The sequence below is a fragment of the Bombus terrestris genome, chromosome 12, assembly GCF_910591885.1.
Source record: "Bombus terrestris chromosome 12, iyBomTerr1.2, whole genome shotgun sequence".
In the NCBI taxonomy this organism is placed as follows: domain Eukaryota; kingdom Metazoa; phylum Arthropoda; class Insecta; order Hymenoptera; family Apidae; genus Bombus; species Bombus terrestris.
In genome coordinates, this window is record NC_063280.1 from 12,239,742 (window position 1) to 12,254,988 (window position 15,247).

A 15,247-nucleotide genomic window follows, 5' to 3' on the forward strand; every position below is an offset into this window, starting at 1 on the left:
TTATCGAAAATGAAAATGTAAAGGCAGAACGATAGGGTCTGGAAGCGGCTTAATGGAGTCAAGTGCTGGACGAGAAAGAACGAATAAAAAAGAAAAAGACGCGCTATGTCATCTGAAAATTGGAATATTCGTTTGCTCGATGGCAACCCCGCTTACTACGTTCGTTTATATTCGTTTAGAGATTGGTGTACAATCGGACGTTTCATGTTCTGAAGAGAAGATTAAATATGACGAAATTAATTAACGGTGGCGTCCATTTTTATACGACATACCGAAATCAGGTAGTCTCTTGATTTCATACGAAACTAAATTAAATTAAAAGAAATTACTAGCGAGAGAGAAAGGGGCAGAAGTTGGAATTTGTTTTTCTACAAATCGTTACAAGTATCTTAATTCCTTATCGTTCAAAAATTTTCAATATAAATTGTTGCGAAAGAACAGCATATTTATTTTACTTTTTATTAATCGCTTTTCATCCTACCATAATAGAAATATTTTATACACGTATTTCGTATTCGGAGCCATTGATAGAACTGCGAATCGACGAGTGTAAATACGACGTGTTTTTACAGCCCTTCGAAGTTTGCCACCTTAGACACAAGTGAGCTCTTGAGTAACAATAGCGTCAAACAATGGCCACTCGGATTAAGATGTAAATTAGTTCATAAGTCACAACATTATGCAATTGTCAGCCGCCACGAAATACCCATTGTTATGCCAATAAACTTCAAAGATTCGAGCATTAAATTACAAGTCGGAAAGGCTTTCCACTTTTATCGACATTTCTAGACGTTATGGTACGAGCTTAATTTCCTACAATAATCATGGGTGTATGCGAAGTTGTTATTGAATTACTTTCATCATGAAGCAACCTTATTACTCTCATAAGCTTAATGGCCTAAATGAAAGAATGTCGTTTTATTATACGCCACGACATACTCTAATGTTATGAAATATTCCAAACGTCTTGCTAAATAATTCGCAACTGTTTCGTTATGCGAGAAGAAACTGAGAAGCATTTTTTATTAACATATTTTCTCTAACTACATCATCGATTTGTCACAAAACTAAAAATATTAACGAAAACAGTTGTTTATATCCATAGACTAGTTATACAGCCAAAAATTTCGTTTATTTTTAATTCGCTATTTAACTATGATTATGTATCAGAAAGATCGTTTGAAAAATGTATGTAAAAATTAAAATATATCTGCATTTATGTTTTATAATTAGCATCTTTTTCAAGGGTCATATCTATGTATAGTAGAACAGAATTATTATTAGAACCCATAAATGACACGTTTTTGCTGCATTAGCTCACTGCTCGCCTATTTACCAAATCCAATAAGTTAGAAAAAGAATCGGTAATGAGTTCTTTCCATTATGTTACTTTTACGTTTCAGTTTCGTAATAACGTATAACTTCTGATTCTTGTAATTCTGTTGCTGAAAGCTTCCGCCAAATAATTCCGCATTCATTAAGGAGATATTATTTTAACATGCATATACGCGACGCCAGCGATTTACCAGTTAATTCATGGAAATAAAGTGGGAACTTTAGCGTTCATTATTTTCCTTTCGGGTCAAGGTAGAAACGAGCGCAGAGCTCAGTGTTATTGCTTCTGTGTCCCTGGACCCATAACTATATCACCTTGAGCGTCGCTATCCGCAAACAATTAGCATAAAGATAATAACACCGTGGAAAAGCAAACGACAAATATTGCCTTATAAAAAGAAGTAAAAATTCAAAAGGTTTTAAATAAAAATACGCTTAAATGTACCTACTTCTGAAAATTTTAATGAAAAAGCGGAGCACATTCATGTTGTTGAATAATATGTATATACTATAAATAGTTGCATCGTTCAATCGATTGTATCTATGCTCCTAAGAATGCTTTGGAGAATTTGCAACATGCAAGTCGAAAAGATGAAAATAATCGATGGAAATATTTTTATTCTTTAATCAATTTATGATATTATTTATCTTTATCGTCCCTATGATTGAAAAACTTCTTAAACCTCTATACAGTATATACAGCGTATAACGAATCATACTCTAATAATCTGGCCTTGTTTCCAAAAGGACCGTATTATACCTTAAATTAATGAACATATTAATCCATATAGCGAACAACGAAGGTACTTGAACGGCGTGATAGGAAATAATTCATCATGTAGAAATTGCACGATGGATTGCGACTAGTTGAAACAACTTATATCTATACTACCAAATGTACCTTCAGTAAATGTACATAAAATTTGTAAAAAAATTCTACAACATGTAAACGACATTTATTACAATTAATCGTGAATACAAAGAACATGTAGCAAAAGTTTTCGAGCGCTGTGCTTTGAGAGTTTTAACAGTAATTTGTAAGCATGTATGTATTTACTTAAAAAGGCCTGACTATGAACAAATAGTTTTCTCGATGCTTCTAACAATACCTACTCGAGAGCAAATGGAAACGAAAAGTTAACATCTGTAATCGGGAATGCTGAATGGGAAGAAATTGGAAACAAGTAAACTGGAATGAAAAATTATTATTAAGTTACGTAAGGAAGGAAAATTGCATAGAGCGATCGTAGCTTTTCTATACAGGATTAAACGAATGATCCACTACATGATAAAAGTGTATAATACTGACAGAAATATTGCAAATAAATCACGATCCGAGCGTCGAAAGAAACTAGCTCGAAGAAGAGAAATTAGTTCTTCGTGAGGTAACGAAAAATTCCTTTATAATATTTACATCGAGATTGGCATCGATGATTGTTGCAAGATTTAACAAAGTATTCGCACAGTTACGCCAAAGAATTTTATTGAAAAATAATATTGCCATCGGTTCGATAAAATAACATTAGAATAAAAAGTTTAAGCGGTTTGTGATTTTAGTTTATTAATATAGCTCCATTTTGTCAACGCTTAATAATCAAACATTAAGTCTTTTTTGTTAGCCGACTAAATGTATGTCACTGTAACACTGATACGTATTGAATTTTTTGCTGCGTTGATAGCAAAGGTCACGTGTCGATATCTTTGACACATAATAAAACAGTAACGTACTTACTTGCATTTAATGTTTTTCATACATCTTCTACACGTGTGTAAAGTTTAACGTTCGGGTCGTAATTCTAGATATAATATACATATATGTACATCGTATAATTTCGTATGTTTTGATCGCCTCGTCTAATGCAAACATTTCATGTGTTTGTAATCTCTGCTCGAATCTATTGTAATAAATTTCGCCTTATTCATATACTGCATTATAAATGCTAAAATTCATCTTTTTATTCTTGAATTTATTAGATTTTGTTTGTAGTTGACATTATTTTAACGTTCGGCGTTGGTGAAATAATGTTTGAATAAAAATGATAAAAATAATTTTGGCACGGCACTGCAATACGCTAAATACAACATCGTACAATCATCGAATAGTTTCAGTTTGAACTGGCAACGTTTGCAAGCTCGTTCATTGATCGATTTTGGTGACTTTGGTTTTTGTATACGTAATCCCAGTTTTCTTCGCTCAATTTCGTGCCATGCTGTCGTTGTATAGAGCAATTATAATATGTATGTATGCAGGTTTACGTATCAAATACACGTATTTCATGATTTTCATGCTATAAGAGCCATAACTACCAGTATAACATAATGAATACACATAACTAAAAGTATTGCAACTAACAGTCAACATTACTGCCATTCATCTTTAAAGTGCCATTTAAATATGAAACATAGAAAGCGTAACTGTCAGTATAACAGGTATAATGTAGTAAATATATGTCACTGTTAATATTCTATTCTAACAATCAGTACTACTACCACTCTCTCGCTTCAAAGTTTCATTCTCAATAGAGATAAATGGAAATATAGCAATACAATTTACATGAAAATGTGGTATATTTAGTACTTGTAGTTGTCACGGTGTACGCTTATGCACGTCCAGAGAACCAACCGTCTTGTAGTTGCGATCATTGCAATAACGAAGTAAAAACTGATGTAAAGGAGGAAAATGAAAATGTATTATCGACGACGAAATTGTTATATAAAGAAGACAGCGATGGCGATGGCAATCGTACTATTTGCGCTCGAAGTCGCGATTTCAATGACCGTACCTTTCCAAGCGTTTGTCATATGTTATGTTACAATCGATGTCTCGTATTGCGACTTTCTACTGTCACAGTAAATGACACGAAGAAACATGTCGTGATCGCATATAGAAACAGTAAGTAATAATAATGAATCACTCAGTACGTAATTTGATCAATGTGTTTTATCGATCCATAGATTACTACAAACTACGGGACGGTGAATGTTGAAGGGTTCCATGGAACTACGCTGTGACGTCATGACGTTAATTGGCAGTACCACGAGGTTAGTAAATTCTTCGCAATTTAGTAAGCATCGACATGTAAACAATTTTATACTTGAAATTACCATATGTATATTTCACATCCACATCCACATTCAAATATATCTATTATTATTTGTATACTTTATAAATTAAAAGTAAAACGACGAAACATGTATTGCCTATGTTACGAGTGATTACCGGCAATGTAATATTGTAACTCGAATAGCAATGTTCTTTGATTATTGTACAATAAGTAACAAAAAAGTTGTACGTATACGAGATTATAGCGAATAATATGTTTTAGGTAAATGATATTTTTAACTGGCAATGACCAAAATATTTTATCCTTTCCTTTAAATATTTTGATATATAGAAGTTACCTGTTACACTTAGCAATTTTTATCCATAATATATGAGTATACTGTTATACAAGATAGTGTTAACACATGCACATTATACACCCATAAATATATATTAGTATTGACAAATATTCTATGTGAGCTTAATTTTGTATAATATAGATTAAAAATTATTCCATGTTGATAAAGAAATGGTACATGGTTTTTCACGTTTTACCAGTTCAACGATATTGCCTCGTCTCATTTATATACAGTAGTTTTTCCAAAGAAACAAAAATTAATGCGTAGATATACAGAGTGTTCCTTTTCAACCTATTATTGAAAATATTTCGAAAAATATATTATACATATAATAACGGAAAACATCTTATTCCCTTCAACATATTTTCTGAAATATTTATATATTATATTTTTATATATACTCTAACAGAAAATATTTATTACATTCAATGTATTATAAATTATTTAAAATATATAGATTGTATGTTACATATTTCTCAGAAAGAAATACAGCTTGTCTCAAAGGGTAGAACATAGTTCCTGAATCGGTCGCTATGGTGCGTTCTGAACGACCATCTATTCTCGCTTATGAAAACAAGCTGTAGCTATAGTAAATACCATGGAACGCAGCAAGAAAGCATACTTACCTGGCGTAGAGATTACCATGATCAAGAAGGTGGTTTCTCCAGGGTGAGGCTCTTCCATTGCACTACGGTTGAGCTGACCTCTGCGAATACCCCTAATGTGGGTATCTCGGACGTACAATTTTTGATAGTCGGGACTGCGTTCGCGCTATCCCGGATAATCAATTTTCAAAATTAATAAAGTTAGGTTTTCATGCAATTCTTTACAATAATTCCTTGCAAATCAGACTTACGGAAAGTAAGTGGATCTCTCTCGATGCTGCATAACTTTAGTAAATATATAGTTGGAAATTGAATTGAAACGGAGAGGCGAACTACTGTTGAAAGTAGTGCATTCTAACTGTATATAAATATTACTGTATGTGTAATAAAAAGTAGTCAAATTTCTATCGTGTACGCAAAATATATACTCCTATCTTTAAAATTGCAGTTAATTCGTAGATAACTTTTAGAGAAATATTTACAAAATTAATTTAGTAGTAAAATTAAATTAAGTACAATACGTTAACAACTAATGAATTAAAATATAGTTCAGAAAGCTCAAAGATACCAATATTGGCAATGTATAAAAGCATGCTATATCACACATACAAACCATTAAATTCTTTTTAATTATTAAATATATATTTTCTTTGAATCTTTAGCATGCTTTATTTACCGTTTTCTTTCAGTCAAGTAGTATTATCATTATTTTTTTTTTGGCATATATGTATGTCCTACAATGTCATAAAATCTAAAATTACGACCTACGAATTAATTTGTTAATATATATGTAGAAATTTGTAATTTATATTAAACATAGAAATTTAAAGATATACAATCTAAAACAAAATCGAAATCTACAACCACATGTTGAGATTGTACGTAAAAATTGAGAATTATTATATATAGATGGTCCTATAGATGGTTCCAAGTCGGATCAGCCTCTTAGTTCCAAAAATCGCCGTTATGCAGTGCTAGCTACGCGTACGGTTTCTCGCAGTTACGTTCGGACTCTATGAGCATAAGTAACTCGAAAAACGGTTCGAAAGCATACTTACCTGGCGTAGAGGTTACCGTGATCAAGAAGGCGGTTCCTCCAGGGTGAGGCTCTTCCATTGCACTACGGTTGAGCTGACCTCTGCGAATACCCCTAATGTGGGTATCTCGGACGTACAATTTTTGGTAGTCGGGACTGCGTTCGCGCTATCCCGGATAATATTATTGGAAAAAATATTCTTTTTTACAGTTGTAAAACTTTTCCTCTACATTGTAGAGCAAAAAAAGTAGTAATTTTCTTTCATTTTTCTTTATTAGAGTTCCTTTATTAAAGATATATTCTGCATTGCGATACAAAATTAGGATGTAGAAGTTCAAATTAAAATTTGTAACCAACTTCAGTGAACGATATACCTTTAGCAATAGAGAGACAAATTTAGAGAAGTGACGAATGATAGTTTGAGTCTTAATAGTTTAATAAAAGTTTAATTCTTTTTTCGTAAAGTAGCACGAATGTTCATTAGTTGTTACTACTTACTCTGTTAGTAATTTCTTTTTTTATTGCTTAACAACATTTATTTCACTTTAATCTGCTTCAACTTTCCTTAGTTACCATGCGTATAGACGTATTAGAAAGACGATAGACAAATACAAAGAAAACTATAAATGCTGGCTTTAGAAGAGGCAGCTCTGATGACCTTGGCTTTGATATATCTTGTCAAGGCCACTCTTCTGAGTAACCTCTAAAAGGTTTTAGCCGTCGTTCATAGGTTATTAAAAAGTTATTAATAAAAATCTGTCGTTGCTACTGCAGCGAATTCTACTTATAATTGTGCACCCGTATCATAGGTGTATATTAGATTAATTCTGAACGAAACGTATTCAAACTGTTTTCTTGAAAAGCATGCATCCTTAAACGGAAGAGCTTTATTCCATATCCTTTACTTATTCTCGCACGTGGAATAACCACCTGCTGATTGTTTACTCATATCCGGTCGATGATTAATCAAGTTTAAATACTCGATAAATTTTCAAGCTCTATTTTCTTGAAAACTATGGCTGGGACAAAAAAAGGTATTCTATATTATCCTCTTACCTTTTTCTTATAAGGAATTGCCTCATGTTTGCCGATATCCTTGTGCTTGTATCGTGAATTATGTAGCCTTAAGCAACTTGGAGAAGCATATAAAATCATTTTCTATTTTACGATGGTTTAGTATTACAGTTAACCATCGGTAAGCTGGTGTTGCTTTGGAACGACACAAACAAAAAGGTTTTTTTTACTGTAAAGATGGTTATTGTGAGAAACGAAGTTATTCCAGGATTAATTATTATTAATTATGAATATTTCTGACATGGATATCTGGTATAATGTACAATATTTGGATTTTATCATTAAGTCACATTTTAAATAAGCAATTTACATACTTAAGATACGTAAAATCTTACAATATACATATTACTATAAGTTTTATTATTATTTAGTATAAGTAGTATTGTTCTGAAAATTGGTTAGCAATGAACTTAATAATCAACCTACGATCATACTGGATGTAGCTCTTTTGTTTATATGCATTTTTCGTTATACAATTGTTTATGACTGTTTTTGGTACTTTCTTGTGTGATTTTACAAGTCCACTATAATTTGTAACGAGCTTATACGTGAATGTTTTAATTTTCCTTTCCTTATTGAAGTAGTTGCTTTCCATTCCTTCTTACGAATATATATTTAATTCCTTTTGTTTCCAAGAAGCTGCTTTTTGTATTGTATTCTTATAATTCTTTGTTTTACGATTCTGTTAGAACTAGGATATTTTCTTTACATACGTAAGTAACTTGCGCGATATATAATATTTAAACGTCGTATACCATTGTAAGCAGGGTCTAATAACAAAACTATGAAATTGAAAGAAGAAATAATTAAGAACGTTCAATCGACTCAAACAACGAAGATTCTCCTTGCAAAAAATGTTTGTTATTTATTAAAAATAAAAGTAAAAATTTAAAAGAGTTTTTAAGCATAAGTCTGTGTGAATATCACAAATAATGGCTTCGTAAGTCTATGTTCATAGTTCTGAAAAGTATAAATAGTAGGATCTATGTTTAAAATCGAATGTTTCAGTTATATGTTCTTAGCTTTTTATATTTCGTGTCTCGTAATCATTATCTCATTCAAACTACTTATCAGTCTAATAATGTTCTATAATTACTATGCCAATATACAAAATGATTAAATATTACCTTCGTGTCTCGTTTTCGTACACAACATCCGAACACGTGCATATGCCTAATAATGATTCCACATTCAAATGAACATTCTGAATGTTAATTCACGTATTTGTGCCAACAATAATAGCGAGCCAAATTATAGACAGTAGAGTACAACTTCCAAGAAATTCATACTTGTAATGCGACATGCAGTCGAAGGAAATTAGTCGAAATAATTTTAAAAGTTTTCGGCTACTTGGAGAGCTTGAACGAAGTTCAGTTCGATTAAAAAAAGACGAATATATTATATTTTATTTATGAAGTAAGCATGCTGCATATTTTTAACGAAGTTGCGTTAATTTTATTGAAATTCATTTTTTCGTTTACATTACACGCAAATGTCAAATGTTTTACAAGTATACAAATTATATAAAAATGTTTCGTTCGAACATTTAATTTTATAAATAAATACCAATATCTTCATTTTCAAATAAATTCCGTATATGTATAATAAAAGTATTATAGCAATTTATAACAAATCTATTAACATATATTACACAAAGAAAGTTAATTAAATCTAATCTTCAAAGTAAAGTTGAATCTTGTTTGGTACTTGTCACCGATAATTGTTTCTTCAGATTATGTTAAATATTACAAAGACAGTTGCTCGAGTCGTAAGGTCGAATTACACGTTAGTTCCAAATATCACCGTTACGTAGTGCTAGCTATGAACATAATTTCTCGCAGTTGGTAGGTACACCCTATGGGTTTAAGTAACTGGAAGAGCCGGAAGAAAGCATACTTACCTGGCGTAGAGGTTACCGTGATCAGAAAGGCGGTTCCTCCAGGGTGAGGCTCTTCCATTGCACTACGGTTGAGCTGACCTCTGCGAATACCCCTAATGTGGGTATCTCGGACGTACAATTTTTGATAGTCGGGACTGCGTTCGCGCTATCCCGGATAATTAATTTTTAAAAATAAATTTGTTTTAGTAGATTTCGTTCAACTTTATTGTTTATGCACTGCATGAGTTGCAAAGTACTTTACTCTTTTCGTATAATATATTATGGTGCGTATATATGGATGTTAGAAATAACATATAGGAATTGGTGTTAAAATTTAAGAAAATTCACCTTCGAATTATGTCGATTGCGCATCCTCGTAAAAAAAGTAATCACGTAAAATTATGTGCTCTTCGAAACCATTCAACTTTTTTTATCTGAAACATTTTTCGTTAAAATCATTATTTACTTAGTAATGGAAAAGTGACTTCAGTTGCGCGTCCCATTCTGTACATTATGATTCACAAAATGACAATCGTTTTTTATGATTTCTGAATTATGAGATATTATAGCTTTGACATTTACGTAGAACCAAAATTTGGAAATCCCTTTTGCAGATTTTTTTCACATTGAAAATTTAAAGATAGCAATTTTCATAACAAGATCGTTCAATGCCAATGCGATTACAATATCCGAATAACCCCAAAGATACGATAATAAATCAACGAAAAGAATTAAGGATATGTATATAGACGTAGAATATCGTAAGTTCCAACTTGCTTATAAGGAAGAATTGGATTAATATGATCTGTCGTATAACAATTATCTAATCATGCACTTGTGATTAAACTGCGATGTAACCTGTAACAAGTATTTAGACTTCTCATTAGGAAGATAATTAGAAGGGGGTACGAAATGTAAGATCACAGTGTAAAGCACAGGTGGCAGTCTCTAGTTAAACGATATGGGAAGCACATGGCCCGTTTAAGCATCCGTGTGAGGGGCTGTCGGACGTTTCCGTATGTCGGCCGCTCGAAACGTGTTGGAAGTTAACAGGCCAGCTGGTCTGGTTTAGTGGTGGTTGATGCAGGTACGGTTTGGATAGCAGCACGAAGGAAAGGAATTAAACAGACGCAGAGTCCTCGCAAATTGAGTTGAACGGGTCCGGAATTTAAACATTCAAATTAGCCTATTTAGCAAGTCAAAGGGGCTAATGCGTGTTCGTTGATTTTGCATGCTCTCAGATTCTAATATTCAATCGATATTGCTGCATCTTTTCTTCGTTTTCCACTTTTATTTTTTCCTCTCGTAGCATGTAATTTCGGCGTAGAATTACCGTTTCGCTAGTGTTTGCGACCCATTTCCTTTCGGATCATATACTAAAATAAATATAATATTGTTTTCATCGAATAGATTTCCCGAACGTTGGATGTTCGTTTAGTTTGAATCGAATTTTGGATCGAAATTTTTGGGATTATTTTAGACTTTATCTCTACTTTTACCTATAGTTTTCGTCGTTTATGTATTATTTTCATTAAAAAATATTATCACTATCACCTTTGCATTTAGTTTTACTTATTGCTAGAGATATAAAGTTATATTTATTTAATTCTTCAAATATAGCTCTCGCGAACAGACGGCGAAACGAAAACTTTATTAAACCCGGTTGTTGATAATCAGCGATATTAAAATTTTAATCAACTCCACTTGAGCTTTTGTATTTATTTAAAAAAATGAAATATCGTCCTGTATTATCTGTTTTATGATTACGAATAATTAATACGAGTAATTATAGTTGAGTTTACGCTATATTCTTTCCTACGAACTAAATATTTCTATTTATATGGCAGGTTTGCTCACTGACACGTGTCGTATTTATCATTTCGTTATTTTGCTTGCGATCGGACGAAATGATATAAAGATATAAAATTAATTTTGAAATAGCACAATTCAGTTATGTTATTTGTATAATTGTACGTTGTTTTATGCATACATAAATAATTATTTCAATTAAGCGGGTACTTTTTACGCCTTTCTTCTTCCGATTTCGAGGGGGAGGGTTATTAGTCAATTAATCTCCAAGATGAGAAATAAAATTGCGCCGAGGAGACCGCGGCTTGATAACGCGTGGCAAAATGCAAGGCTATTAAACTTTAGTATTTCTAGAATTCAGGAAGGGGTAGACCGCCCCAGGACGAGCAGAGCATCTCGATGCGATACGCTATGAACCGTTCGAAAGAAATGACGCTATTAGCGGAATAAAGCATTTTCCTTAAAAGTTTCTTTCTATGGAATCATAATAACGGTCTAAGAAAAATTTCGTCAATTCAACGAATACCCATCGAGTCACTTTGTTACCGCTCTGTAGAAAACAATCGTAATGTAAACGACGAGATAATTTGATACTTGTCGAGTTTTAACAATTATCGATCGAATAATTCGAATTACGATCTTTTTAGGAATTACTGAACATTTTGAAAGAAAATGTGGTATGAATTAAGAAAGTTGGAAAATGTATTTTCGCGTGATTTTAATCTTTGTTATCGACAGGATACAGAAGAAGGTTTGATATTTCAATACGCTTTTGTCTCTAAAAGAGATCAATTTAACGTAAAAAATCACTATTTTTTATCGCGACACGTAAGATATAAATTATAGTCGTTGTTCTTTAAACGTTCCATTATCCACTTTATCCATCTTTATACAATAAATTATCTACAAATATTAACTACGATATTGTCTATGACGACTTATGCAGCGTCATTAATATTAATTACAGAGGAACCAATTAAATGGTAAGGACGATTGAACGCATCGATCAAAATGATCGTTTGTATCTAATAATATTTGCACCGAATTAATACTGGTTTGATTATACGTTTTATGTATCTGCATGGCTATGTCAGCATGACTATACATAGCCATACAGTGTACTTATAAATATGTAAATAACTTCAAAGGGGATGTCACCGGTAGCTTCATACGAAGCCAATAAAACTATGTAGAGCAGGATCCAATAAAATCCGTACTTCTGAAACACACGTATGTCTGCTCTAGCTGGTTTCAAGTAGTAGTTACAAAATTTCCATAGTTGATCGGTGCCTTTGAGAAATCAAGAAATAAAGACGTCAGGCAGCAGTTTGAAGGAAAGAAAAGGGAACCGGTGAAACGTATCACGGTATATACGTTACTTGTATATTTACATACATGTCTGGTGCACTTCCTCGTCTTTCATACGAGTGTAAACGGTAACTTATTTGGGCGCTTGGATAGCTTAGTCCGTCTATTCGATCTCTCGTTAATGCTATCGTTATCGGAGGCACGGCAGATGTTAATATTTAACGTCATAGTTAAGATAATAAATATTTCGCTCGCGAAAGTATCGAACAGATAGACAAATTTTAAACGTACAGGTACATACGTCGTATATGCTTTGTACGTTTTGTACGGTCGCATATAATGGCACAACGAAAAAAGTAAGTGGAAAGAAAAGAAGAACGTTTCTTCGCCCGAAACTTAGTTTTCGATAAAATCGTTTCGAGTTTGAAAATTTAGTCAAGTAAAAATAGTCGACTTTCTCGATACTTGCGTGATCTCTGCGACATACTCGCGTAGACACGCTTGTACGTACTTGAACGGGCGTCGTTACAGTGAAATTTCAAAATCTTTTGTATAACACTCTCGCGAGCCATTGTAGATATAAATATGTATGTAACTTTAATCGAAAGTAATGGAAAAGTGCAAATATATGTATCTACTATTTCGATACATAGCTTGTATCTCTGTGAGGAAGAAGAAATAAGATTCAATAAGAAAGATTAACGAAAGTTATTTTCATTTTTCTTAGTGCTTGCTGGATTATAATGTGTTAGTGCTTCTTTTACCTAAAATATCGCAAAAGATGTAAATTCAACCCTCGCAATTCCAAAGACTGTTTTCACCTTTTTTGCTAGGTCGATGAGCCAATATTTTTCCCAGAATTATTTTCTATGGGCTCTACATTATTTCGTTAGTAGTGGAATACTATATATGATTCGAATAAGTAATAGATTTGTAGTGATTTTTAAATCTTATTTAATATTTATTATTCTATTCAAATTACTCGGTAATCAACTAGTTACTGGGTTATCGATTACGATACCGAAGCAAAAATTTTATTTGCAATTTACTCGTTGCGATAAAGATAGGAACGAAGGAATAGGTATTTGAGATGCAAAAGTATTTTTAAATTAAAATTTTATGTTTATAAGAAAAATAAAGGGAACGATAACTCAAATAATTATAGAACAACGATGGCGATATAAATTAATAATAAAATTCCAGATTCTTTTCTTTTCATTCCATACACTTATAGTCTTAAGATATTGGTTAGTGCTATTATAAAGCAAACCTTTGAAATATCTTCGATTCATAAATGGAATGTGTGGCTCGTGGTCTATCGTATCGCATTTCTTCGATAGTTTCCTGAGACGAATAATGCAAGGTAATGGAAATAAATTCGATATCATTCGTTCACTTATAGACTTTTTATGTGTATAGATGGTATAATAAATCATTTCAAATAATCTTTACGTAGCTACTTCTCTTCAATCCCTTGTGCAAAATGTTAAAAAATAAGATCATGTTTAAATCATGTTTTTTTCAGTAACGTGTAATTGTAGCGAAATAATATAATTTAAATATAGAAAAAGAGGAGAGACATATTCTTTGAAACGTATCGATAAAAGAAATCCAAGAGAAAATAATACAAGGTAAAAAATTGTCATTAATATCGATGAAACGTCGTCTTAAGATATCAAATTTTGTTTCACCCATCGTAAGCGTTACTCGTTGTTAGCGTGTTTTCTTTTATTTAAATGTAAAATTACAGAGCGAAGTACGAACGTTATTAAATATTTATACTCTATTCTCTTTTATAAACTCGAAATGTCATTCTTAACATTCTGTATAACATTATTCGTATTATCTTCTCTCATGGAAACGCATTTGGTTTCTATATTCAAAAAGCAAATGCGGTTATAACGAAAATTAACTGTAAGTTCTATTAACGGAGGTTCCACTCGTCGGTATATTCATATTCGTGATTAAAGCATCGGCGTGTTCTTCAAAGCGATCCCTCTATTATCGGATGGTCTGACTTACGATAACGATTATTCAGCCAAAACAAAACTCATACACGACCGTATTACCGCCGTAGCAATTACTTTTCCACCGCTTTAAACGCAGTGCAACTAATCAGAATTTGTCAAATAATATTTGCGCGCGCGGCATCGCCACGGATTCATAACGAGCAACGTGAAAATATAGGAAGGGAAAACAGTGACCTGTTTTTCGGTCTATCGAGACTCGAATAATATTACTCGTGCAGGCACGATCGTCGGAGAGCGCCGGAGGAACTGGGTAAAATGTAGCCGTTTCCAGTCGTGTCGGAGGGAGTTACGAAATTGTAATTCCGTAGCTTTCAAGTGGTCGTTCTGCGGCGATCGTTATCGATTCGATTATTCGACGGCTGTTTTCACCGTGTTATCGGCACGAGGCAGGGCGCGAAACTCGGGGATGAAACGCGAAAAACAAGTTAGGTGGCTGGTAGCTCACGGAAGGGGACATCTCTTCCCCGCACGCCGGCGCTGTTTCTCCAAAGGATTTTGAGTAAACAAGACCAGCCAAACGAAACTCGCCTGGCGTTGCTCGTTCTTACTCTCGTCGCTTACATATCGCATTTTCCCTATGCTACCCCTCTGAAGGGGCGAGCTATCGTTCGTCCGACTCGTCTGTCGACCAACTAAGAGCGCGTAATAATTCTGGCAGAATCGTTTCTGACTGATGCTGAATGATCGCTCGACCGTTTTTACTCCTCGTTGTTCCGATAATACCACCGTCTCCGCCATCGTCGCCTAACCCTCCTCCTATTGTACATGT

The 15,247-nt window shown here is 33.1% G+C and overlaps 1 protein-coding gene and 3 non-coding genes across 4 annotated transcripts; all 4 read left to right on the forward strand.

Moving 5' to 3' along the window:
• The first annotated feature begins 3,400 nt into the window (after positions 1-3,400).
• On the forward strand, positions 3,401-4,908 carry LOC100646752. Its single transcript, XM_003399760.4, has 3 exons — positions 3,401-3,573; positions 3,911-4,228; positions 4,291-4,908. Exons 1-3 carry the CDS (start codon positions 3,543-3,545, stop codon positions 4,320-4,322), a joined length of 381 nt encoding a protein of 126 aa, XP_003399808.1. The 5' UTR covers positions 3,401-3,542; the 3' UTR covers positions 4,323-4,908.
• A 447-nt stretch (positions 4,909-5,355) lies between these two features.
• On the forward strand, positions 5,356-5,517 carry LOC125386154. The gene has a single exon (XR_007226047.1). It is a non-coding gene; the product is annotated as a U1 spliceosomal RNA (small nuclear RNA).
• Positions 5,518-6,392: 875 nt separating this feature from the next.
• LOC125386153 lies at positions 6,393-6,554 on the forward strand. Its single transcript, XR_007226046.1, has one exon. It is a non-coding gene; the product is annotated as a U1 spliceosomal RNA (small nuclear RNA).
• A 2,790-nt stretch (positions 6,555-9,344) lies between these two features.
• LOC125386155 lies at positions 9,345-9,506 on the forward strand. The gene has a single exon (XR_007226048.1). It is a non-coding gene; the product is annotated as a U1 spliceosomal RNA (small nuclear RNA).
• The last annotated feature ends 5,741 nt before the right edge of the window (positions 9,507-15,247 follow it).